This window comes from Pleurodeles waltl, chromosome 1_1 (genome assembly GCF_031143425.1).
Source record: "Pleurodeles waltl isolate 20211129_DDA chromosome 1_1, aPleWal1.hap1.20221129, whole genome shotgun sequence".
NCBI lineage: Eukaryota > Metazoa > Chordata > Amphibia > Caudata > Salamandridae > Pleurodeles > Pleurodeles waltl.
The window spans coordinates 364,834,995-364,862,872 of NC_090436.1; the positions used below are offsets into that span (position 1 = coordinate 364,834,995).

Here is a 27,878-nt window from a genome sequence, read left to right on the forward strand (position 1 = left end):
GCGCGCCAAAGGCAAGCCTGTCTACGCCTGACAACGCCCGGACCACAAACCTTGGCTCTCCCACCATCCGCCGCTACACCGAGCTCCCAGGAACCAAGAAAAACAACTGCTGCAGCACCTCTCTCCCCGGAACATGGTCAAACCTTTCTCTTGCCTCCAATGCCATTTCACCTGCGTCACCAAGACTCCTACTGGCCCTACACCACCACTTTCCAAACACGGGAAACAACTCCACTGCCTACTGCTCAACACAAGATCCCTCTGCAAATACTCCATGGAAATATGGGATACCATAACTACCCTCAACCTAAACCTGACATTCATCACCGAAACCTGGCTCACACCTGCATCAGCTACTGACATCACCTGTGCCATCCCGCAAGGCTACTAGCTGATTCACAAAGACTGCCACAGCAAACTTGGCATCGCCACCCTGCATAAGGAGAGCCTCCAGTGTACCACCATCGAGGAAAAAACATCTCACCTCATAGAACAGTCCTGATCCAAACCAACACCAGAACAACCATTAGGGGATTCCTCGAGGAACCGACCACTGGCACCCCGGCCTTCTGCAAGGATATCGCTGAATTCATTGCCCCCCTGGCCTTCAACTCAAGACACTACATGCCCTTAGGAGATTTACATTTCCACCTAGATGACCCCAATGACCACAACTCCACCAACCTAAGCAACATCGGACTCAAATAATTAGTCACCATCCCCACACACACACCAAGGGGCACACACCCTAGGCACCATCTTTACATTCAGCGACAGAATCATGTTTTCTCACACACCAGAACTCACATGACTGACCACCATAACAAGCAGACCGGAGCCTTCCACGATCCTCCTACTCCCTCACACCGCAGGTTGGGCAACATCACAGAGACACAATGGACCACTACCTTCAACTCCAGCAGACCCAACCCATCCGGCAACCTCGAACAAGACGCCTGCAATATATCAGATTGGATCTTCAACAGCGCCGACAGTCGCCCCAACAAGAAACTCCATCACCAGAAGATCCAGCAAGCCCACTAGTTGGTTCATCCTCGAGCTCTGATCACTCAAGAGAGAATGCAAACTGCTAGAAAAACGATGGTGCATGAGAAGAGACCAAGCAGACCGCACCACCTTCAAAGAGGCGTGGAATAAATAACACCCAACGCCTCAAAGAAGCAAAAAAAGGGTGTCCTTTTAAGCCGCATGAAGGAAAGCACCAGCCGCCCCAAGGTACTTTTCAAAATTGTCAAGGAATTATTTTGCCCAGCAGCCGCAGAAAACACTATCCAATTGTAGGAAGCTGGCTCTGTATATACTATATCAAAATGGGATATAGTGTGCACAGAGTCCAAGGGTTCCCCAGAGGCTTGACAGAGGCTGAAATAGATAATACTAATGCTCTGTTTGTGGTAATGTGGTCGAGCAGTTAGGCTTATCAGAGGGTAGTGTTAAGCATTTGTTGTACACACACACACAGGCAATAGAAGAAACACACACTCAAGGGGTCATTCCAACCTTGGCGGGCGGCTACCGCCGCCCGCCAGGGGGAAACCACCATTTGGCCGCCATGCGGCCAAAATTACGCGGCCCCCATTCTGACATTCCCGCTGGGCCGGCGGGCGCTAACCAAGTTAGCGCCCGCCGGCCCAGCTGGAATAAGGGCTGCAACACAGGAGCCGGCTCCGAATGGAGCCGGCGGTGTTGCGGCCGTGCGACGGGTGCAGTTGCACCCGTCGCGCTTTTCACTGTCTGCTAGGCAGACAGTGAAAAGCTGGCCGGGGCCCTGTTAGGGGACCCCTGCACTGCCCATGCCAGTGGCATGGGCAGTGCAGGGGCCCCAGGACACCCCTTACCGCCAGCCTCTTCCTGGCGGTGAAAACCGCCAGTAACAGGCTGGCGGTAAGGGGGTCAGAATCCCCAGGGCAGCACTGCTTGCAGCGCTGCCCTGGCGGATTCTCCCAGCCGGGGCAAAAACGGCGGGAAACCGCCGGCCCCGGCAGGGCGACCGCGGCTTTACCGCCGCGGTCAGAATGGGATTGGAAGCACCGCCAGCCTGTTGGCGGTGCTTCCGTCATTCTTCGCCCTGGCGGTCCAAGACCGCCAGGGTCAGAATGACCCCCTCAGTGACTTAACTCCAGACCAATAGGAGTTTATGTAGAAAAATATGTTTTGTTAATTTATTTCTAAAACCACAAGATTCAGTTTGCAGGTAAGTACATAAAATAAAAGGTACTTTGCATATATATGATCAGGACTTTGAATAGAATCGACAATGTATACAGTTTTTCTTAAAATGGCAAAAAGCTATTTTAAAACTGGACACAGTGCATTTTTCAAGAGTTCCCGGGGGAAGAAAAGATAGTACAGTTTTTCAGGAAAGTATACAACTTACATTTCTTATCTCCGGGGTGTAGGTAGTCCGTCGTTGGGGGTTCAAGTTAACCCCAACACCCAAACACCCACCACCAGCAACACAGGGCCAGTCGGGTGCAGAGATCAAAGAGGAACCAATTTAACGTGGGCTCCTATGGAGACAGGGGACACACAAACTTGATCTGCTGGCAGGTAAGTACCCGCGGTTTTGGAGAGCAGACCGCAGGGTGGGGAAGTTTAAGAGAGCTCTGGATGGGCCCCAAGTAGGCACCAAACATGCACCCTCAGCGGCACTAGTGGGGCCGGGTGCATGGTGCAAACAGGGCATCGGTTCTTCAATGCAGCTCTATGAGGGGAACCTGGGGGTCACTCTGAGGCTGCAGACGAGGACCAGGGGGGCCTCTCGGGCAAACCACTGGCTGGACATGGAGGAGGGCTGCCTGCCGGTCGATACTGAACTGGGGGGTTGGTTTCTCCAAGGCCTGGAGGCTGCGGGTGCAGTGGTTCTTCAGGCGTCGGTTCTCACCGTCGAGAGCTCGTGGTCAGGAACGTCCTCAGGATTCCCTCTGCAGGCGTCGTCATGGAGGGGTCAACCCAGGGTGGGCACTTGATCACAGTCGCCGGGATCCTCTCTGGCTGAGTGGACCACCTGGACATGGGCCATGGGCGCCGGGTGCACAGGGGTCAGGGCTCACGCATCCGGAGTGAGGTATGAGTCCTTGGTTGTAGCTTTCTTCAGACAGAACCCCTATCCTCTGGAGTTCTTGGTCCTTTTGGGTGCAGGGCAGTCCTCTGGAGTTGGCAGAGGTCGCTGGTCCCGCAGGATGCGTTGCTGGTCTTTTTGCAGGTTCTCTGAAGCAGGAGACAGGCCGGTAGGGCTGGGGACAAAGCAGTTGTTGTCATCCTTCTTCTCTGCTGGGGGTTTCAGCTTAGCAGTCCTTCTTCTTATAGGTCGCCAGGAATCTGGTGAGTTGGGTTCAGGGAAGCCCTTAAATACAAGATTTCGGGGTGTTACAGGGGTCAGAGGGCAGTAGCCAATGGCTACTGTCCCTGAGGGTGGCTACACCCTCCTTGTGTCCATTCCCTTTGGGGAGAGGAGCACATTCCTATCCCTATTGGTCCCTGTCCTCCAAACCAAGATGAAGGATTGTGCAGGGAGGGGGTCACTTAAGCTCTGGACACTCTAGGGGTGGTCCCAGCTGAAGTGGTCACTCCTCCTTGTATTTCCAAAGTTTCTTGCCGATCTGGCTGCCAAAAGTGGGGGCTTCGTCCGAAGGCAGGCATCTCCACTAGCTGGAATGCCTTGGGTCACTGGTACATGAAGCCTGGGCCTTTGAGGCTCTCCGCCAGGTGTTACAGTTCCTGCAGTGGGGAGGTGTGAAGCACCTCCACCCAGAGCAGGCTTTGTTTCTGGCCTCAGAGGGCACCAAGGCCCTCACCCCATGAGGTCAGAAACTCGTATGCTAGTGGCAGGCTGGCCTAGACTAGTCAGTCCTACGCTAGAGGATTGGGTAAAATACAGGGAGCATCTCTAAGATGGCCTCTGTGTGCATTTTGTAATTAATCCCACACTGGCATCAGTGGGGTTTTATTATGCTGAAAAGTTTGATACCAAACTTCCCAGTGTTCTGTGTAGCCATTATGGAACTGTGGAGTTCGTTTTGACAAACTCCCAGACCATATACTTAATATGGCTACACTGCACTTACAATGTCTAGGAATGGACATAGACACTGTAGGGGCATATTGCTCATGCCTTAGGGCTGTAAGGCCTGCTAGAGGAGTGACTTACCTATGCCACAGGCAGTATTTTGTGGGCATAGGACCCTGAGGGGGATGCCATGTCAACTTTGCCTTTTTCTCCCCACCAACACATACAATCTGCAATGGCAGTGTGCATGTGTTAGGTGAGGGGTCCGTTAGGGTGGCACAACACATGCTGCAGCCCTAGGGACCCTCCCTGGTCATAGGGCCCTTGGTATCACTGGTACCTTTTATAAGGGACTTATCTGCGTGCCAGAGGTGTGCCAATTGTGGAAACAATGGTACATTTTGAGGGAAAGAACACTGGTGCTGGGGCCTGATTAGCAGGATCCCAGCACGCTCTGTCAAATCAGCATCAATATCAGGCAAAATGTGTGTGTGTGTGGGGGTGGGGGGGTAACTGCAACAAGTGCCAGTTTTCTACACCCCTAGCTACCTGATCACTGACTACAAGACACTATCCATCCAAGAGACAGCATCCTTCATGAGTTCGACCCACTCTGGCTCGCCTAACGATCCATGCCCCCACTACATCTTCAATCTGGGACAGACGGAAATCAGCAGCTTCCTCATACCCATCCTCATCACCTCCATCAGGACTGCCACCTCCCCGAAACATAGAACAAGTAGAGGTCAAACCGCTCCTGAAGTAACCATCCGCCGAACACAACAAACACAAATATTACCGCCTGATATCACTTCTTTCTTTCCCAGCCAAGGTTCTAGAAAGGACCATTAACCACAATCTCCTGGGTACCTCCCAGTGCGGTTTCTGTGGCAGCCTCAGCACCAAGACCGCCCTGATTGCCGCAAGTGACAACATCAGGTCCCTCCTCCACCACGGAGAGAAGGCAGCCCTGATCCTCCTGGACCTGTGTAGTAAGGTAGCCTCTTTCTAGCCTTGTTACCCCCACATTTGGCCTGTTTGTGAGTATATGTCAGGGTGTTTTTACTGTCTCACTGGGATCCTGCTAGCCAAGGCCCCAGTGCTCATAGTGGAAACCCTATGTTGTCAGTGTGCTTGATATGTGTCACTGGGATCCTGCTAGCCAGGACACCAGTGCTCATAGGTTTGTGGCCTATATGTGTTCCCTGTGTGGTGCCTAGCTGTATCACTGAGGCTCTGCTAACCAGAACCTCAGTGTTTATGCTCTCTCTGCTTTTAAAATTGTCACTGCAGGCTAGTGACTCATTTTACCAATTCTGATTGGCACACTGGAACACCCTTACAATTCCCTAGTATATGGTACCTAGGTACCCAGGGTATTGGGGTTCCAAGAGATCCCTGTCGGCTGCAGCATTTCTTTTTCCACCCATAGGGAGCTCAGACAATTCTTACACAGGACTGCCACTGCAGCCTGAGTGAAATAACGCCCACGTTATTTCACAGCCATTTTACACTGCACTTAAGTAACTTATAAGTCACCTATATGTCTAACCCTCACTTAGTGAAGGTTAGGTGCAAAGTTACTAAGTGTGAGGGCACCCTGACACTAGCCAAGGTTCCCCCACATTGTTCAGGGCAATTTCCCCGGACTTTGTGAGTGCGGGGACACCATTACACACATAAACTACATATAGGTCAATACCTATGTGTAGCTTCACAATGGTAACTCCGAAAATGGCCATGTAACATGTCTAGGATCATGGAATTGTCTCCCCAATACCATTCTGGTATTGGGGGGACAATCCCATGCATCCCCGGGGCTCGAGCATGGAACCCGGGTACTGCCAAACTAGCTCTCTGGGGTTTTCTCTGCAGCTACCGCTGCTGCCAGCCCTCAGACAGGTTTCTGCCCCCCCGGGGCCTGGGCAGCCCAGTCCCAGGAAGGCAGAACAAAGGATTTCCTCTGAGAGAGGGTGTTACACCTTCTCCCTTTAGAAATAGGTGTTAAGGGCCTGAGAGGAGTAGCCTCTCCTGGCCTCTGGAAATGCTTTGAAGGGCACAGATGGTGCCCTCCTTGCATAAACCAGTCTACACCAGTTCAGGGATCCCCCAGCCCCTGCTCTGGCACGAAAAAGGACAAAGGAAAGGGGGGTGACCAGGGGTGGTGCTCAGAGCTCCTCCAGTGTGTCCCAGACCTCAGTCATACTGAATGCAGAGGTGTGAGGGCACAATGGAGACCTATGAGTGGCCAGTGCCAGCAGGTGACGTCAGAGACCCCTCCTGATAGGTTCTTATCTGGTTAGGTAGCCAATCCTCCTCTGAGGGCTATTTAGGGTCTCTCCTGTGGGTTTCCCGTGATGTAATGAATTCAAGAGCTCACCAGAGTTCCTATGCACTTCTCTCTTTGACTTCTGCCAAGGATCGACCGCTGACTGCTCCAGGGCGCCTGCAAAACCGCAACAAAGTAGCAAGAAGACTACCAGCAACGTTGTAGCACCTCTTCCTGACAGCTTTCTAGACTGTTTCCTAGTGGTGCATGCTGTGAGGGCTGTCTGCCTTCACCCTGCACTGGAAGCCAAGAAGAAATCTCCAGTGGGTCGACGAAATCTTCCCCCTGCCAACGCAGGCACCAAACTTCTGCATCACCGGTCCTCTGGGTCCCCTCTCATCTTGACGAGCGTGGTCTCTGGAACACAGGAGCTGGATCCAAGTGTCTCTGACAGTTCAGTGGCACTTCTGTCCAAATTTGGTGGAGGTAAGTCCTTGCCTCCCCATGCCAGACAGTAACCCTGTGTACTGCGTGAATTGCAGCTGCTAGGGCTCCTGTGCACTTTTGCAAGACTTCCTTAGTGCACAGCACAGCCCAGGTCCCCAGCACTCCGTCCTGCATTGCCCAACTCGCTGAGTTGGACTCTGACTTCGTGGGACACTCTTTTGTTGTGCTGAGACGGCCGCCGTGCTCAGATCTTCTGAACGCCTGTTCAGGTGCTTCTGCGGGTGCTGCCTGCTTCTGCGTGGGCTCTCTCTGTTGCTGAGCACCCCCTCTGTCTCTTCTTCTAAGGGGTGACCTCCTGGTCCTTCCTGGGCCCTGGCAGCACCCAAAATCCTCAACCACGACTCTTGCAGCTAGCAAAGCTTGTTTGTGGTCTTTCTGCATGGAAACAACTCTACATCCTCCAGCACGCTGTGGGACATCTTCTGACCAAAGGAGAAGTTCCTGGCACCTTCTGTTGTTGCAGAATCTTTGACTTCTTCCACCCGGAGGCAGCCCTTTTGCACCTTCATCTGGGGTTTAGTACCTCACCCCCACCCCCCTCTGGACACTTGCGTGACTCTTGTACTTGGTCCCCTTCCTTTGCAGGTCCTCAGGTCCAGGAATCCGTCTTCAGTGTTTTGCAGTCAGTTGTTGTCTTTGCAGAATCCCCTATCCCGACTTTATTGTCTTTCTGGGGTAGTTGGGTAACTTTACTCCTACTTTGTCAGGGTCTTGGAGTGGGGTATCTTGGACACCCTTAGTGTTTTCTTACACTCCCAGCGATCCTCTACACACTACACTAGGCCTGGGGTCCATTTGTGGTTAGCATTCCACTTTTGGAGTATATGGTTTGTGTTGTCCCTAGGCCTATTGTCTCCTATTGCATTCTATTGTGTTCTACAGTGTTTGCACTACTTTTCTAACTGTTTACTTACCTTATTTTGGTTTGTGTGTATATTTTGTGTATTTTACTTATCTCCTAAGGGAGTACATCCTCTGAGATACTTTTGGCATATTGTCACTAAAATACATTTTGTCACTTTATTTTGAGTAACTCCGAGTATTGTGTTTTCTTATGGTATAGTGCTATATGATAAAAGTGGTATAGTAGGGGTTTTGCATGTCTCCTAGTTCAGCCTAAGCTGCTCTGCTATAGCTACCTCTATCAGCCTAAGCTGCTACAACACTACTAATCTACTAATAAGGGATAACTGGACCTGGCACAAGGTGTAAGTACCACAGGGTACCCACTATAAGCCAGGCCAGCCTCCTACAACCTGCCCGCCTCATTTGACACAGTCTCTCACTACACCCTCATCTCCCGACTCAACCACCTCCAGATCTGCAGCAATGTCTTCAATTGGATCCACGCCTTTCCCACAGGACGCTTCCAGAGAATCCACCTCCCACCTTTTGCCTAGGAACCCAAGAACATCATATGCAGCGTCCCCCTGGGTTCCTCACTCAGCCCCACACTCTTCAGCACTTACATGACGACCCTGGCCGAGATTGTCCATTTCCTCAGACTCAACATCATCTCATACTCCGGTGACACTCAACTCTTTCAGAAGACCACGCAACCCCCAGGGCCAGCTTCAGCAACGCCATGACCCACGTTGCCAAATGGATGAGATCCAGCTGCCTGAAGCTGAAAACTGACAAGACGGAAGTGATTGTTTTCAGTAACACCACCTCCCCCTGGGATGACACCTGGTGGCCCTCAGTCTTTGGTCAACCGCCGACACCTTCTGAGCATGCCCACAACCTTGGTTTCATCATAGACAGCAAACTGACCTTCAAGCAACACAGCAACACAGTAACCTTCTCAGGCTTCCACAGCTCCGCGTGCTACATAAAAATTTCAGATGAATCCCCATCGAAGCCACAAAAACGGTAACCCAACAGACTAGACTACAGAAACGCCCTCTACATCGGACTCCCCGCCCAGCTCCTCCACGGATTCCAAACCATCCAGAATGCAGTAGCTGGCCCATTCCTTGGCATGTCCTGGTGGTCCGGAATCTCCTCCCACCTCAGAGAGCTCCATGCCCGTGCACCATAGGTGCAAATGCAAGGTTCTCACCCTTGCGTACAAAGCCCCCCACAACACCGGACCCCATCTCATCAACCACAGACGGTCCTTCCCCCCCCCCTCCAGAGAACTACGCTCCTTTCTCACCCTCGCGGCAGTAGGTGCTTCTTCTGCTACATCACCGCTAAGCTCTGGAATGACCCCCCCCCCCCCCGATTACCTCTCGCACCCTTCTTGATTTCAGGAGAGATCTCAAGACATGGCTGTTCGCTGAGAAACCACACTCCCAAAGCTACAACCCTCATCACCTGGATACCTCCTGGGGTGAAAAGCTGCGTTTTATAAGCACCTCCGATTGATTGATTGATTGATTGATTTTAAATGCCAAGTCCAAGTGGTAGTAAACAGCACTCACAGGCCCTGCAGTGCCAGGTCTGAGACTGGTTTGAAAGGCTACTTCTGTGGGTGGCACATTCAGTGCTGCAGGCCCACTAGTGCAATTTACTTTACTTGCTCTGTGTATATGGTATACCACTTTACAAGGACCTTACAAGTAAATCAGATATGCCAAACAGGTGTAATCCAATTATACCTTGTTTAGAAAAGAGTGTACATGCACTTTAGCAATGGTTAGCAGTGGTAAAGTGCCCAGAGTCCTAAAGCCAACAAAAAGGTCAGAAAAATAGGAGGATGGCTAAAGGTTTAGGGATAACCCTGCAGAAAGGGCAAGGTCAAATTGATAGGTTTACTTCATGTTCTAATTATATTCGTTTAGTTTTTTAAGCAAGTTATGCCTCCCATGGACAGACTTTTAATGGTGAAGAGTTGCATTTTTTTGACCAGTTAGGAAAGCAAATAGTGACAAATGAAAATGGTTGAAATAATCGTAACTAGTGGTGGTGTTGTCCTTATTGGCTTTCATGGATAAAGGGCTTCTGAGTCCTTATGGCACACTAGCTGCAAGACCCATGCCTAGGCACACTAATGAAATTTAGAACGCCTCACTAGGAAGACAAAAAGTGAACGATTAAAATTGTATTGTTACCGACTCCTATAAGGTGATTACATTCCCTGCCATCTGCAAGGAATGTCAGAATGCTTTACCACAGAATTATATACAAATTGCATTGTTAGACTGAGTAGAGAAAGTCCTTGCTAAAAGTTGATGGCAGCATCTTCATGCTTGATTTGTTGCGACTGATATTATACCCCTAGAGAAATCGGGTTAAAGAAATCCAGGTGAAATAAACAAGATATTTGCAGTAAATGTAATACTAAATAAATATTTACTTGCGAAAAGACAACTGGTATACGCAGCCTTCATTGATTATAGAGTATACAGAACAGACAGAGTGGATTGTAAGACATTTTGGATCAAGATGCTAGTGTTCAGTAAACGGACTCCTGTTCTACAGCTGATAATACATATTAACACTTGTTGTCAAGTGGTCTTAGTGGCAGATATGAGATTATCATCGAGAATCAATACCAATAAGAATGCAAAGAAGTGCATTCTTGCCCTAGAGGTTTAAAAGGTTAGAAAACATCCACTTAATAGGTGTCTATCAAATAAATAATGTCATTTCATTTATCTTAACCCCCTATCAGACGTTAGCACAGTTTAGATGCTTTACAGAATTTTATAACCATCTTTTAAAGAAATAATATCTTGAAGACCAAAATAAATAAAAATATAAAAGAAAACAACAGAAATTCACATAGAAAATTGGTGTTAATGTCTCGGAGCCAGTGAAAGGTTCTGTATGTATGTGGCTTCTGTTAATTTAAAATCTATCTAGCAATGCATTTAAGCGGAACAATAATTTTACAGAACTGTCTCTGCAGGGAGCAGAATTTGAAAGTTTTATGAGTTTACAGGGAAGAACCATCTTTCCCATCTCTTGATGGTATATGGTGCCAATGTTCAGCCAAGTCTCCTTAAGTATTCACTCCCCACATAGGTTTTTTCAATACTTTTCCTAAAATGTTTCTTTCTCTGAGAAATAAATTTGAATTGCCAGGCCTCAGATTAGCGCTGGATCTGTGAAGTGTTGGTTATAAGCTTTAGTTGCTATACTAAGGTGGAATTAAGGAATATATACGGTTCCCGGCAATACTTTAAGAACTTATATTCAAAGCGATCTTCAGTCCAGCTCAGGTGTTCTCCCTTCTATATAAAATTTTTATATGTGCACCAGAGGCGAAGCTAAATATGAACTTAATAATACAACTGAGCAAAATATTGTTCAACTTTATCTTCAAATGTAGTTGAAGACAGTTTGAAAAGACCTTTTATACATTTTCGGAGTGGAAGCCTTATTTATTTAAGGTGCAGTAGGGGAAAGCGGAATGTTAAGTCTACTGAACAACAACATTGTAATGTTTGTAATACCAGAACTCAAGATCTTGGGTGTGTCCATTTGTCTGACCAAATGTATTGCTGTTACATGTTAAAACATTAAGACCAATGCCTCTTAAGTGATCAGCTCAGGTAAGGCAAAGAATCTTGTGGTAGTACCCCTTTCTCCCTCTGATTGCTACAGAATTTATTATATAAAATGTTTTTAATTAATTAACTGGAAATTCAATTTTTAATTATTGTAAGAACTGTTTGATCTGTTCTTTTGAGGCCAAAATCAGAACAAAAAGTAGAAATAGAAAATTATTGATATACTTGGTTTAATTCTCATCACTAGTAATTGCTCCTGGTAGCATTTGTAGGAAAGTGCCCCTTTTTGACATGGTCATCCCCACTTTTTGCCTGGTATCTCATGCAATTTTTGACTGAAAGTGCAGTGGGTTCTTGGTAACCAGATCCCCAGTGCCAAATCTCTTTTCCTAAAACCGTGCAACTGTTACCCAATTGGCCATAGCTTTGGAACCCCTGTAAGTCCCTAGTAAATGCTACCCATCGTACTTAAGGCATGGGCACCCAAGAGGATCCCCAATGACTGGAGCAGGTATTGTGCCACCCTCAGCGATCCCTCAGCACATGTGAACTGCCATTGCAGGCTCCGTGTCTTGGTGCAGCTAAAACTGAAAACACAACATGGCACACAGTCTGTGTGCCCTGTCCCCTAACACTGTGTGCAATATATGTAAGCCACCCCTACAGCAGGTGTTACAGCACTAAGGCAGGGTGCATTATATTAGGTGTGAGGAAATATCTGCAAGAGCAGCTATGCCCCTGCTATGTCTTTGTCGATTCTCCGACATAGTGAGTCAACAGGGAAGTCATTTTAAATACATGTGCTGGACACTGGTCAGTACGAGTTGCTCAGCTACTTGATGACTTTACTGAAAACAGGGATGTTTGGTATCAAACATATCATATTAGTAAACCCTCACTGATGCCAGATATGGATTTATTAATAAATGCACCCTTACCTCAGAGGTGCCCTCTGAAAAACCTACCACTACCCATGTGCTGGCTTACTAGTTCTAACTAGCCTGCTACCACCAGACATGTTTCTGACCCCCAGGGGAGAAATCCTTTGCTCTTGGGTGGATAACCTGCAAGTCTGCATTCCAAGGTGAGGGGCTTCAAGGAAGCCCACTGCATTTGATGTGTAGATCTGACTTCCCCTAAAGGAGAGAATGCCAACTAGCCCCCCACCCCCCAGAAACCATTTGGCACCTGGACAGGCATGAAAATTAGTAGTTAGGGAGGCTTGCCCACCTCTCAGGTCAGACACACCCCTAAGGTGAACTGCCTGATGTGGACACAATTTTTTAAAGGCTGCCATCTTGGTGGTTGCAGAACTAGAAACTCTGGAACAGGGTTATGCCCACTTCCCACAGGAAGTGGTCATTTAGGGGTGTACTGACCACAGGGATAAGCAGCACATTGGCTACTATCCTACACTCCCCGAAACACACTTAAATTCAGTATTTGGGGAGCCCCTGCACCGAGAAATAAGATCATGCTGACTTGAAGAAGAAAGACATTCCAGAGATGCAAAAGTTAAGAACTGAAGGTCAGTGACAGACTTGGCGCCAACCCTGTCAGCCTGCCTGCTGACTGCGACAGTTACGAGAAAGATTCCTCTTTCTGCAGCTGCTGAAACTTCCAAAAGCCTGGGAAGACTGCCAGTCTTCCCCCAGCACAAGAAACTCCCATAGAGCAGCAGAGTTGCTTCCCTGAACCTTTGCAGGCACCCAGGAAACACTGAAGAGGACTCCGGACTACCAGAACCCAATGCCGGACAGCACCACTTCACCCGTGTCCCCTAGTCCGAGTTGAAGTGGGCCAATGTTGCCAGTGTGATCCCCAGCCTCTCCAGAGACAAAGGGCCTGATTACGAACTTGGCGGAGGGAATACTCCGTCACAAACGTGACAGATATTCCGTCCGCCATATTACAATTTCCATTGGATATAATGGAATCGTAATATCTGTAATGTTTGTGACAGAGTAACCCCGTCCACCAAGATCGTAATCAGCCCCTAAGACCATCATGGGCTTCCCCACTCTAACCTTCACACCGGTGCCTGCAGCCTCTTTGTTCAGGTCCCCCTCAACCGCCTCCAGTGACAGCAGCCAGACAGTCCACTGCACTTCTGCACCCTGACGCCACAGACCGAGGAGAAGAGGACCACTTGTGTCTCTGCATCCTCAAGCTCGTGTTCCAAGAACCCTCTGCTCCCAGACACCCCGGACCGAGGATAGGAGGACCACTGGTGCCTCTATGTCCCCGAGCATCGCAAGACTTGCGTCCACTTGGTGGCTCACCCTGACTGGACTCCCAGGGCCAGATGTAGTAAAATCCGATTTTGCGAATCGGAAATTGCAAGTTGGTGCGCCTCGCAATTTCCGATTTGCAAAATCGGATGCAGAACGGTGTCTCAGACACCGTCTGCGAATCTCAATGGGGTCGCAAAGACCCACCTCATTAATATTAATGAGGTGGGTCGCATTTTGCAACCCCATTGAGATTCCCTGCACTCACAGGGATGGTGGCCTGCTGGAGACAGCAGACCTCCATGTCTGTGACTGCTTTTTAAAAGAAAGCTTTTTTTTTTTTTTGTATTGCAGCCTGTTTTCCTTAAAGGAAAACGAGTTGCAGTACAAAAAAATAACGAAACCGTTTGGTTTCGGTTTTTCAGAGTAGGCAGTGGTCCATTGGACCACTGCCTGCTCTGAAAAAACATTAATGGCGACATTCACAAAGGGGAAGGGGTCCCATGGGGACCCCTTCCCTTTTGCGAATGGGTTACCACCAGTGTGACACTGGTAGTAACTGCGAATTGCTTTGCGACCGCGTTCGCGGTCACAAAGCAATTCTGCATCGCGGTGCGAGTCGCAAATAGGAAGGGAACACCCCTTCCTATTTGCGAGTCGCATTCCCATTTTGCGAGTCGGTACCGACTCGCAAAGTGGGAACGTGCATCGCGATGCGCGTTTTGCATGGCGCAAACTGTGGTTTTTGCACTTTGCGCCATGCAATATGCTTCCTACATCTGGCCCCCAGTATTAACCTGCTGGATCGGTCCCCGTTGACTAACAATGAGTACCCGAAGCTGTGCCACACCCTCGCACCCCGCCGCCCCAGTGCTGCTCGGTGTGACCTGTTGGTATGGCTTTGAACCTTGCCAAATACTTACATTTAGTCCAGTAGATTGGTCCCGAAAGTCGCTGTACTATACCTGTCTGCTGTATTAGTTTTTCCTCCATAGCATAACACTGCAGCTTTCAAGAATTGCGCTGGTTCGACTGTTCTAAACTTTAAAGATTTTTCCTACAAAACGCATTTACCTTATCATATTGATTCTGGTGCCAAGACATATATAAAGACATATATAAAGATATTTGTTATTTTTGTAAATTGGTGTTTATCTCCTTATTGAGTCGTGTGTGTATTTGCAGATGTCTAAGACACCTGTTTGATCAGCCTGAGGCTGCTCGACCACACTACCCCCTAAAAGAGCACCTTGGGATTGCTAGAGCAACCCTGTCCACTAGTAAGGGTACCCCTGGATTCTTTGCACAGTATACCATATAAAGAGCCAGGTTCCTACAGCATTCCATTACATATGTTTTAACTCATCTACTGTGCCATCCACCTTTAGTATTAATTTTACCTCAGGTGGTTTGTGTCAAAATTGCTGTTTATCATCCAACATCTTAGTAAAAGCAGCTCGGATGATTTCATGTTTTCCATTTTAGTAATTTGAGAATACTTTCCCCATAAATGCACATTGGTGTAAAGTGCGTACCTGTGTTTCTGCCTTCAGGTCCTGACTTTGTTCTGAAATAGCAACAGAAAGAAGGTAGAATTGTAAAGAATGGACAATAAAATACAAATATCTGCAAGCCACTAGCGTCCTTTAATAATGTGTCACTTAATGTAATTAAAACTAACTGTCTGATGCAAGATCTTAGAGCGGGTTTATTATGTTGTGGGGAAATTAATAGCAAATACAGTCAAGGATAGTGCTAATTATGGGAGCATGAAAAAGAAACAACATCTTCCTGCAAAGACGTAATAAAGAGTAAGAAAAAGATAAGTAAAAAGGCAGTTGTTCAAAAAATGTATTTTTAGTTTTTAAACATACTTAAGCTTCAAAACGTTTGTTGTTTCCTTTCACTCTGATCAGACTCATTTCGCAAGATTCAGCGGAACCAATGTGGAAACAGACTTTGTGGAGGTGCCGTCACAGATGTTTGAAAACTGGGTTTGGGAAAAAGAGACTCTCAAACAAATGTCAAAACATTATAAAGATTGGAGCCCAATTCCAGAAGATTTGCTTGAAAAACTAATTTCCTCTAGATTGGCAAACACAGGTACTTTCGGCTACTTTTGCATCGCTTTATATAGTAGCTATAACAAAGACTTCGATGTTCATTATTGTCAGTAGGGGCTTAGGGCCAGATGTACAAAGCATTTGCTTGTTGGGAATCAGCCCGTTTGCGACCAAAATACATGCGTTTTCAACTGTACAAACACCAAACTGCGATTCAAGGGAACAGTCTTTCGGGTTTGTGACCAAAAAGAGAATTGCTATTTGGAAGGGCATGTTTAGGGCATCCCTTCCAAATACGGAATCTGAATCGTATGTACTAATGTTTTGCTACCAAAAGAAGTCCCCTTGGGACGCCTTCCCTTGAGGAATGTTAAACATTTTTAAGAGCAGGCAGTGGTCACAAAAACCACTGCTTGCTCTTAAAAAATAAAAATGAAACTTTTCTGTTTTTTAACTTTTAAATATCCCATTTTCTTTTAAGGAAAATTTGCTCCTTTAAAAAAAAAAAAAAAAAGGATTGCTTTATTTAAAAGCAATTACAGACATGGTGGTCTGCTGACCTCAGCAGGCCACCATGCCTGTGACGGCAGCAAGTCCTTGTGGTTCACAAATTGCGACCTATTCCAATAATATTGTAGGTCTATATGCGACCCACTATGAATTGCTAATTGGGAAATGAGGGCCAGATATAGCTTTAGTACATTATTAATAGTGATTACCAAATAGTTGTTCGTGAAAAAATATCTCTTTTACTAATGTTAGTATATCTGGCCCTTAGTTTGGGGATTACCTTATTTTACTGCAGTGGCTGAATTTCATGACGCGGTGATGAACACATGCGTTTTTTGGATTGTTCTGAACTTTTCAAAAGTGTTTTCTAGCACACAAAGTTAGTGGAAAGTGCTTATTTTAAATCTAGACCAAACATATCTTTCTATACACAAACCCTGCTGGTAACTGCTCACAGTGGTCATTATAATTCTACATTGTGTTCATGAAGTGACTCAGGAGATAGTTATGCTTAGCCTACTCCCATCTCGAACACATTGGCAATGGCCCCCCGAATACTCTGGATGCTGACATTGCTCCTCATTACTACTTACTCGGGCAGTATTCACTGTGCATACTGTAATAAGAGAAGCACAAGAGCAAACCCAGTGACCTGATGAACAGATGACTCATTCTTTCCACGGCACTGTCACCTGTAGCACTTGAAAGACAAAGGACTTTCTTCTCTCTGCCTTCATCCATTTCAACCATCTCCATCTTCACCTGAGATTGGAATACTCTCGCCTGCCTTTGTCGTAAAATATTATGTTTGATGGCATGTGTGGCGCTAGATACACATAATCTGCATACTCCTGCCGTCTAGTGTTGGGTCCGGATGCGTGCAATTTGTTTTTCTTCAAAGACGTCTCTTGAGTCACGAGGTAAAGTGACTCCTCCTCTCCGTGATATTATGCATGGGCATCAACGCCATGTTAGATTGGTTTTTTTTCTGCTGTCTGGTTTGTACGTGTTCTTTGCTGCTCTTGTTCAAGACTGGTTTCGGCCTCCCTTCGTTCTGTTGTTAATCTCTACACCCGTTGGTATTGTTCTTGTTTCACTATCACCCTTCAAAAATAGAAGAAAACCGTCTCCCGTTGATTTTACTTTTTCCACTCAAAGCCTACCTGTCTCGCCCGTTCAGGCCTTTTCTCATCTAATTGGCTTTGACTAACCATGTGCTGCTAATGGAATGGACTCCATTTAGGTTCTGTCCTAGCTGCAATGCCAGATACCCACATATTGACCTCCATAAGGTTTGTAAGCGGTCTATCTCCTGACCCCAACAAAGAAAACTGTGAAGCCTGTTCATCTTTTTGGTCGAAGAAAACATTGTGGGATCATCGAGCACGTCGGAAAGAAATGCTGTACAAAGATCTGAAAGAAACACACAACATCTTTGGACACCACCATGTCGAACAGAAGAAAGAAATGCACGAGGCCACCAAGAGATATTCGGTTTCGACCGGAACTATGGCTTCCAGGCCACCACTGCCAACAGGCCTTGGTAGGCACTGAACACTTGCCAAGGATGCCCCGCCTTCGGGCTTAGCACCGAAAGCTAAGCCGAAACATCCCGCTGCCGCATCTAGCTGACCAGTCTCCATGTTGAGCCTACCAGCTACCTCATCAGCTCAGAGCACCCTGGCTTCCACAGCTTTGGCTCCAGCCACCTCGGCACCGAAACAAAGGCCAAGTTCAGCACCAAAACCTTCCATTTTGGCACTGGAAGAGACTATGACCGAAAGGCTCGACCCAAAATAGAAAAAGATCCACATTTAACCTTCTACTGGCTTCATTTTGGCAAAGGCAGTCAGCGCTTACTTCATCCAAGCGCTAGCTCTCTTTGGGAGAGGCCATAAATCTTCCTGCTCCTTCAGAAAAGAAGGACATTGCCACCAGTCATATACAGCCACCCGTCATATACAGCCACCCTTGCCTGCTTTGCCTCCACCTCCACTTCCTCCCTCATTACCACCACCTCATTCACCACATCGCCTACTTAGTGATATAGGTGATGTTACTCCACAGGGCTGCCCACAATCTTACAGTGGAGATCAGGGAGGGGAAGATCACGCAGATCAGCAGCCCACAGACATGGGACATTTACGATATTGACTTTCATGGGGATACCGACCCAGACCTCCACACACCTACGCCTTCTTCCCCACATGACACAACATCGCTCCAGGAACTCATTGCTAGGGCAGCTACATATCCTCAGGTCCTTCTGCATGAAGACCTAATTGAGGATAACTTTCTTTTCGAGATGCTCTCAAATACCACCATGGCATGTCAATATCTGCCCATATTTAAGGGGATGCTCCGCCACTCGGATGATATTTTTAAAGATCCGGTGCGGGCACGAGTAATTACACAATGGTAGATAAAAAGTACAATGCTGCACCCTCAGATCCAACTTACATCAGGGGTCAACTACCCTTAGACTCACTGGTAGTATATATTGCTCACAATTTGTAGACAACAGCAGATGCCCCTCCTTCAGATAACGAGTCTAAACTCATTGATGCATCAGGGAAGAGTTGCAGCACAAGCAGCCAACCATTGGTTAATTGCTAACACCCAAGGGTTATTGACAAGGTACGACAGGGCGCATTGAGATGAAATAGAGAAACTCCTGCAATATCTCCCTGAGGACTACAAGAAACATGGCTTCAAAATGTTTAGGAGGGAAAACCTATTTCAAATAATTCAATCAGGTGTGCCCTTGACTCAGCGGGCACCGCTGCCAGGGGTATCAATACCAGCATACTGCTGCGTAGACATGCTTGGCTACGCATATCTGGCTTTAAGCTAGAGGTACAATAAACATTCCTGAATGCCCCTTTTGATCAAAAACATCTGTGTGGTCCCCATGTGGACCAAACATTAGAGAAAATGAAAAAAGGACACAGAGGTTGCAAAATCCATGGGGGAGTTACATATCCACACTCCTCAGGTTTTCTTTTGGCGCCCCACATATACGCAGGGCAGCAAGACCACAGATGCCTCTACTTTCTCTTAAATGCAACAGCATCAGTTCTCCCTTCAAGGGGATATTATAGAGGCGCATATAGAGGAAACAATTCCAATGGTCTTTGGAAAGGGCACTTTCTCCCTGCACCGTACCCTTCACCTCAAAACAGTGACTCTGTACTCATTCGCCCTGATCACTTAACACCTGTTGGGGGAAGACTATGATATTTATTCCTCACCTCACAAATCATTACAGCAGATCAGTGGGTGTTGGAAATTATCCTACATGCTTATTATCTGGAGCTCATCAATACACCTCCAAACATCCCACCTCACAGACACAAACTCTCCACAGAACATCTAACCTTTCTCAAACAGGAAGAATAGGCTCTCTTGCTCAAAACCTGCCAGTGACCTCAAGTAAGACACCCAGACACTCAGTATTCCCCACTGCTCCCAATTCAGGCTCCTAAGGATTAATTCTTATTAGCATCATAACATAAGACCAGGCACATACTTTGCATGAGGAGGTGATCTCTGAGTGAAAGCTTTTGGGTTATTCTAGAAATAGATATATTTACAAGTGTGATTTTTTTCATGTAAACTTTTCTGTTGGGAAAGTAAGTTGAATTTGTTCTAAATCGACAGGTCTTCTGACCCTCAGACAGATTGTTTTGAGTAAGGTGGACCAGTTTCTTCATACAGCATCATCAGTGGACACTGCAAATGTGTATGCCCAGCACTGTGAAGAGATACTGGGGATCTGTGCCACTCCAGGTATGTATTTAAAACTATTGGTTTTGCACATCATGAGAACTGTAATATAATTATGATGGAAGGAGTCCCACACATGAGTATAAATTGGAGGAAATGATCTTCTTTTGTGTGTCATTCCCTCCGGTTTTTGCCTAGAATGTTTTTGTTGGCCTTGGAGATCTTTGCACTTTACCCCTGCTAACCAGAGGTAAAGTGCCTGTGCTCCTGCTTTAAACATGGTAAAGTTGGTACACACCTGATTGGTTTATTCAACTTGCCTGTTAGTTCCTAGTATATGGTACTGAGTGTCCCCAGGACCTGTAAACTGAAACTATACCAGTAGACTACAGCTCTCACAGCAAGGCAATGTAAAGCATATCTCCAGGTCTACCATGGTAGCCTGGCTGTGCTAAACTGTAGATTTGACCTGCCAAAATAACCCTTTTTCTAAATGCCAAAACCTGTTCTTTGAATTATTAGTAAGCCCCCCACCCCACCAAGTAGGCGTTATTGCTCATAAGGTATGGTGCATGCATGGTGCATGTAGGACATGTACAAGTTAAATGTTAAAGATGTCAATACAGTGACAAACACCTAAAAGCTATTTTCACTGTAGCAGAGTTGGCTGCTCAATAGGAAAACACTGGGGTATAATATTAAGTTTAATAAATGGTATCTCTGCCTAAATAATAGCTACAAATGTCATTTTTAGACATTTTGAAATAGTTATTACAAGTCTAATTCACCAGTGAAGTCTGATTTTGTGATAAATATTTGGAAGGAAGACTTTTAGAAAGTCGTCATTGCCGTACTAGAAGTTCTTGGAAGCTAACTCTACATTTTGCTTTCCCACTCCTGCCAGCCATGAATTAGCATTTCAGTAGGCGTGAATGATGTGTGAACTTGCTCCCAGGACAAAAGGCCTTGACTGTGGGAAGATGCGGGCCTGGGCTCAAGGACTTGATCAGCTTCAGAGGCCTTCCCTGTCACAAGCAGATGGAGCTATTACCCAGACATGCACCCTTTTTTATCTCCCAACCCAGTCCAGCCCCCATCACAGTAGGCCTCTTGTTGGCATTACAGCATCAGATCTTGCTGGAGTGTTAAGACCTACTCGACAGATCTGCTGGGGTTTTTCATTTGGCGTATGGGGTGTACTTCAAAGGAGGGAAGCAGAATGCCAAAACAATTGGTGTGTATCCACTGTCTGGTTACTGAAACATCAGCTTTGTTCTACAAGACTTCTGTCTCTGAGTTTGTTGAGGCTACAGGGTGCCTAAAACTGGATTTTAGTGTTATTTGTGGGCAGACACTAGGATTATCATAGTGCATTCCCCACAGACACTTGAGCCCTCTGAGTCCAAGTTTAATTTGGTCAAAGACATTGGTCATATTGAAAATGCCCACAGTGGGTAGTTTTAGCCATGGGAACCTTTGCCCATTGGTTAGGGCATTCCCAGGAGTCATTCCCACCCACTAGCTTGTGCATAAATGTAGTATCTCCAGGCACTCACTTCAGAACATTCCTGGATCCGATGAAGATCAGATAAGGACTGAACCTGCAGCCTTAAATCTGGAGAATAGCCCTGGAGGACTGTACCTGCTCTCTCATGTGTTCAGAACACAAAAGTGGACTCTAAGGTCATAGGTGGACTCCAAGGGTCTTCAGGCTCACCCTCTGTTTAAGCTATAGAGTTACAAAAAGCTCTAAGAGACTTTTCCTGCAACTGCTCAGCTGATCAATGATAACTGGACTGGGACTAGTCTGTCTAGTTGGCCTCTGCCTGCCACCCTGCCAGTCTCGAAGTACCTCTCCTGAGCACCTGTGGGGCTTTAGAAGTGTATTCTTGTGGTTGAGTCGGACATCAAGGATTAAAGTCAGAAGGAACAATTTTTGACCTGGACAAACCTGGTTAGAGTAACCGACCTGCGTTCCATCGCAGTAAGTGTCAGATTGCACCTGGGGCCTGTTCTGCTGCAACCATTGACTATAGTTGGCACTTTGCATTTTTTTGGTGCTACGTTAGGATTTTTATTGTTTGACATTTCAACTTTATTACTGTTTTAGTACTACATAAATAAGCCCATTTGCTCTGTGCCTTAGCTACTATTGAGTCGAGCTCAGGTTAATTTAATTACTTAAGGATCCTGACAAGGACTGTGATTATTACATGAGGTGGGTACTTACCCCACTCAACTAATAACTCACTTTCTTACCCAGATATATTTATGGAATAATTTAGAGCATTCCAGTTTCAAGCCTCCCATTGCTCCAGTTCTCATTGACGAGGAATGGGGATATGATGCGGCTCAATTGTGTCATAATGTGCAGTTTATGCTTGTGCATTTTAAATATCTCATCAAACCAGCCTGTACAACATCACTCATGTTTTTTGAAAAGTAAGTTTTATTAGCACGTTAGCGGTCACAGTCAATATAGAATGACATTAGTAAAACAAGGCATTTTGTCTTTTGGATACAGTGTTTCACAAGTAGTAAATACACAAAACATATAAACTATCTCAACTCTGCCTCGCTTCTCCACCCCCTTTCCTAACCACCCACCCCTAGTAGAGCAAAGCAATAAATCCTTCCAATAGAGAACATAGTGGGTCACAGGCTTATCTTATTCCAACTTATTATAGGTAGCTTTGACTGTCATCACAGGGGTTCTTTTAGTTTATCATTGTCTTGCTGAAATGCCATCAATCTACTCTTCTCCATTTTTTATTTCGTACATAGGTGTGGCATCTCGAGAGCTGGTTCTCTTCTAACCTATGCTAAACAAGTGATTGGGTACCACCTAGAGGGCTGCATCCTCACGTCTCAAGGTGACCTATCATCATTGCTCCTGCCTGCCTTAAATCTTTGGACCATCTCCTCCCAGCTGTCTCCAGTTGGCTTCTTGCGGTGGCCATTTCACTCTTCTCTCCAGAGCACACTACTTTCTGTGTCCACCCAGTATAGCACTTCTTTTTGCGAGCTATTTACTGTAGGAGGTGCAGATGCCTTCCATCTCGTTGTAATGACTCTTTTCACCAGCAGAAATGCTAAATCCATAAACATTGTGGCTACCTTATTTTCCTTGGATCGTGTGTGTGAACCTGGCAGATGGATCTCAATTATCCCTACGTCTTTCCTCCCCACTGTGTTCTACTACAGCTACGACTGCCTGCAGTCGTTTTTCAGAAGCGGGCAATCTAAGAGGATCTGTTGGAAGTAGGCTTCTTCATTCCTACATCTGGTGCACATTGCATGGGCATTTAGATAAATCTGGCCTAACGTGTGAGGAATATGAAATGCCCTGTGCAATATGTTGAACTGGATATACCTGAAACAGGCTTTTGGGGATACTTTCCTCTGAAATTTTAGGGCCCTCTGCCATTCTTTATAATTTAATGCTCGGCCGGCCATGCCTTTCGTTTTGTCCCTCAAGTGCTGCAGGGACACGCCTCAAAGAGCTAAAATACCATCGTAAAGATTCTGCTTCAGTGCACGTGTCGGGGGGCTCTGCAGTGTTGATGCAGTTGAGCTGTCTAAGAGCATTTAGTATCTTATTGCTTAATAAGAACTGGCCACCAGGTTGTACCTAGTCACTCTCCAGTGTTTCAAGATCGCACATGTAAGTTAGATCATTTGCAGAACGATGGACACATTCATTTCGCTCAGGATTTAGGCTGTTCTCCTTGACATGTTGAACTAATCTACTATGTGCTTTTTTTGGCCTCTTGTATGCTCCAAGGGTTTGCGTTGTTGCTTGCCAAGCCCGGAATTTCCATGGCATGAAGATCTTCAGATTGGGCAAGAGATTTGCGAAATCATTCTCTTGGATCTTTATAGACGCTCAACCGACAGGCCTTCCTAGACCATTATCAAGCTTCAGAAGCTGAAAGCAGTAAATGCGATCGCCTGAGGATTCTTGGATGCCAGAAGATCCAACAGCCTTTTGTGGGATGGGCACAGGTACCGGGGCCCAAAGGCGGTTTTATTATTAGCGACCTATAAACTTTGTTCACGCTCCTCAGAAGTGGGACAGGACCAATGAACTTTGGGGATCACTGTAACTTCGGCTTATTTCTGCACCCATACCATTGCCTTTCTCTATGGATCGCATTATTTGCTCAAGGTTCTCCCTTTATAAATCACCTGTAAGCTCCGCCCGCTGAGCCACGCCCCGTCCACCCTCGTAGTAGGCAAAGAAATTCCCGCCTTTTACCAGGATGATGGACAGCTTTCCAAAACGACGCCACTGCGTTTACCGCCGATTCAGGTGGTGCGTTGTTGATGCGCAGAAGCACAAGGTAAAAAGTGGCAAAGGATCCTACCCTTTTGAATGGCACAATCTTCTGCGTACTGCTTGGAAACACTTCATCAACACGTTCAAGTGCTGAGGTCACGCTATCAAGAGCATTATGTGCTAACAGCTGTGTTGCAAGTACTCTGTATTCATAATTCACTTAATCTATATTGTGCGTTGTAGTAACGTTTTGGTATATAGACTGGTACCTTTTTCTCCAAACATACAGTGTAGGGATCTCCCATTGCAACGTGTGGGTACTTTCACTTCCTGGTCCCAAGGATTCTAACTTAGACTGGAGTGTGTTATCTGTTTGAGTTGAAAGCATTCGCAGGGGATCATTTGTGCTTCATTGGTGGGCTGAACTACATCGCCCAGAACTCCACGGGGCCCAAGTACGCGGTCCTGTAATTACTGGTACCTGCTGTGCACCTCGAGCGCTATATAGGACGTTCACCCATCCTGCCGTGCGGGATAATTTGTGCTTCTTTGGTGGGCTGAACTACATCGTCCAGAGCTCCACAAAGCCCCAAGAGGCTGTCCTGTAATTACTGGCACCTCTTGTGCACCTCAAGCGCAATATAGCGCGTGCACCTGTCCCGTCATGTGAGATGGGCGTGGCCCATGTCCGTGCTAGGGTGACCACCTGGCATTGAGGCAAATTCAGGACAAAAATTCAGGACAAAGGGTCAAAATTCAGGACAAAAATTCAAGAACAAATGTCAGTTTTACAGACACACACAAGAGAGGCCATGCCTCACTATGTTGTCAGTGCATTTATTTACTCTTTTTTAACCTAGCACTATTTATTCACTGTGGTATTTTTGTGACTGCCTCCTGGTATGCTACATTTAGGTGTCACATTACGTCCTTGTTCAGTAGTAAATTAATGCCCTTCAGTACTGCGGCAAGGCCATCACCCCTACCCAAATCTACCCGATCTTTCCTGAAGAGAAAGTAACAGCAACATTTTTATTATGTTTCTGAACATTTTAAAACCCCTGGCAAACAATTTGGGAAACATTAAGGTAATTAACCTTATGCTAGTTTAAACAAATTGAACAAAAACATCTGGCTTACCCCAACCGCCCACGTACTTTCAACTTAACGAGGCAGGGCAGATGGTGTGGGCGACAGTCTCACACCTAGGCCCATATTTATACTTTTTGACGCACAACTGCGCCAACGCAGTTGTGCGTCAAAAGTTTTACCGCCGGCTAACGCCATTCCAAAGCGCCATGCGGGCGCCATATTTATTGAATGACGTTAGCCGGCGCTGCGGACTGGTGTGCGTCAAAAGAAAATGACTCACACCAGGCGGCGCTGGCGTAGGGGAAAATGGAGGTTGGGCGTCAGAAAATGGGGCAAGTCAGGTCTGAGGCAAAATTTTGGCCTCAACCCGATTTGCGCCATTTTTTTCGACGCCCAACCCCCATTGAAATGACTCCTGTCTTAGCAAAGACAGGAGTCATGCCCCCTTGCCCAATGACCATGCCCAGGGGACTTATGTCCCCTGGGCATGGTCATTGGGCATAGTGGCATGTAGGGGGGCACAAATCAGGCCCCCCTATGCCACAAAAAAAATACGAAAAAAAATACCTACCTGAACTTACCTTTCTTTCCCTGGGATGGGTCCCTCCATCCTTGGGTGTCCTCCTGGGGTGGGCAAGGGCGGCAGGGGGTGTCCCTTGGGGCATGGGAGGGCACCTCTGGGCTCCTTCCGAGCCCACAGGTCCCTTAACGCCTGCCCTGACCCAGGCGTTAAAAAACGGCGCCCATCAGGCTGGGCGTCGTTTTTTAAGGCCTGCCCCCTCCTGTGCGTCAAAATGACGTCACAGTATAAATATGGGGCACAGGCCTTAAAGTCATTTTTTGGAAGGGAACGCCTACCTTGCATATAATTAACGCAAGGCTGGTTCCCCCTTCCAAAAAATGGCGCACATGGTGGAACTTTGACGCCCGCTGCGTCGGACGTTTCAAGTATAAATATGGGGCAGGGTTTGCGCCAATTGTGCGTCAAAAATTTTGACGCACATTCGGCGCAAACAGAGTATAAATATGCCCCCTAATGTCAGGATGTGATGTACCCATAACTTGTCTGTGGTCTCACAGCACTAGAGTGTATGTCCGGGACTCTACATTTATCTCAGAAATGGGAGCCCGGACTACCAATCAAAGATAATAAAAGAGGAGGATGAAATTGAGAGCAAATGGGAGATCCACGGCAAGTAATTCAAAGGGTTGTTGCCAAGAACTGGGTAAATAAGGAAGAGAAGTACACGGTGGGACAAGTCCTAAAATCAGACAGGATGGGTCCCCCAAGACTATTCGAAGGTATTGGGAACCTGGGGAGTTGTCTCTGCACACAGGAGCGAAACAGAAGGGGCACTGTCAAGTGGTTGAACAAGCAACACCCATCCACCTTGGCAAACTCTTCTGGTGCAGTGGTCCGCTGTTAGTGCTTTTGAAGGGTGAGCAGGGGCCAGACCCCTTGCAAGGTTGTGCAAGGCAATTGCCCGCTTTGTCCATGTCTTTATATGGTTTTGAAATTGAGCAAAAGCCAAACTAGAGATCTGGGTTATCCCTAAGTGTCAAGTACACATAGAATCTTCAAAATATTTGGGATGTAAATTGCAGAAACACAATTTACAAAATTTAAAATGTAATTAGTGTTTCTTTGACATATGGCACTGTTTTTGCCTTTATATACATTTAGATCTCAGATTGAACTGGGAACCAGTTACCTTTTGATACCTAATGATTAATATCTACCATTCTTACACTGATTTCCAGGAAGAAAATCTCGGCAGAGCGAACTGTCCCTCCAAGCCCAGTTTGCTTTTTGGTCTTCTCTTCTGCTTTCTGTAGTGGACCATGTGGCACTAGTGAAGATGGTGTGCTACCCCAATGATAGTATTATTTTGCAAACCTTCCCCTGCTTGTTCTTCATTCCTTCTTCAGACATGCCACACATCTGATTTGGTCACTGCGGCGCCATCAGGAGCTCTTTCCACTCTAAAGCTAACTGTGACTGGGGGTGGATTAGCTCTACTTGACTTAGAATGCTATATTCAGCTGCACAGGTCCAATGGGTGGCTCGCTGGCTTTCTGCTCCCCTCCCGGCATGAGATGGGGTTTATCAGTAAAGACTTTTAAGGAAGGCTTAATGCACTGCTCATTGTTTCCTACTGACCATTCTACGGATCACCATTCAGGGTTATCATGCACAGCTTTCTCTTGCCTTGCCAGAACCTGTACACCACTGCACTGACACTCTACTCTGCAACTCTGCACTCTACACCACTCTACTCTATGCAACTGCACTCTAGGCACTCTACTCCACTCTACAATACTCCACTCTGCACCACTGCACTCTATGCCACATAAGTCTACTCTGCACTCTGACACTGCACCACTCTGCATTACTGCACTCTCTGCTACTCTATTGTATGCCACACTACTCCACTGCACTCTATGTAACTCTACCCCATGCCACTCTATGCCACTGCACTCTGCGCCAATACACTCTAAATAACTGCACTGTACGCCACTGCCCTCTACTCTGTACCACTGTACTCTACGCCACTGCTCTCTGTGCCACTCTACTCCACTCTACATCACTGCACTGACACTCTACTCTGCAGCGTTCCACTCTCCACCACTGTACTATACACCAATGTACTATGTACTACTGCATTCTATGCCACTGCACTCTATGCCACTCTACTCTGCATCACTCCACT

At 46.8% G+C, this 27,878-nt stretch overlaps 1 protein-coding gene across 2 annotated transcripts in view; it reads left to right on the plus strand.

Annotated features, from left to right (window-relative positions):
• The window catches only part of NLN (neurolysin), a 220,771-nt gene that overhangs the window by 150,775 nt on the left and 42,118 nt on the right, over positions 1-27,878 (plus strand). For both annotated transcript variants that reach the window (XM_069222853.1, XM_069222861.1), the window contains exons 10-11: positions 15,414-15,600; positions 19,731-19,859. In XM_069222853.1, coding sequence (XP_069078954.1) covers positions 15,414-15,600; positions 19,731-19,859 — 316 coding nt within the window. The remainder of the gene's footprint in view (positions 1-15,413; positions 15,601-19,730; positions 19,860-27,878) is intronic.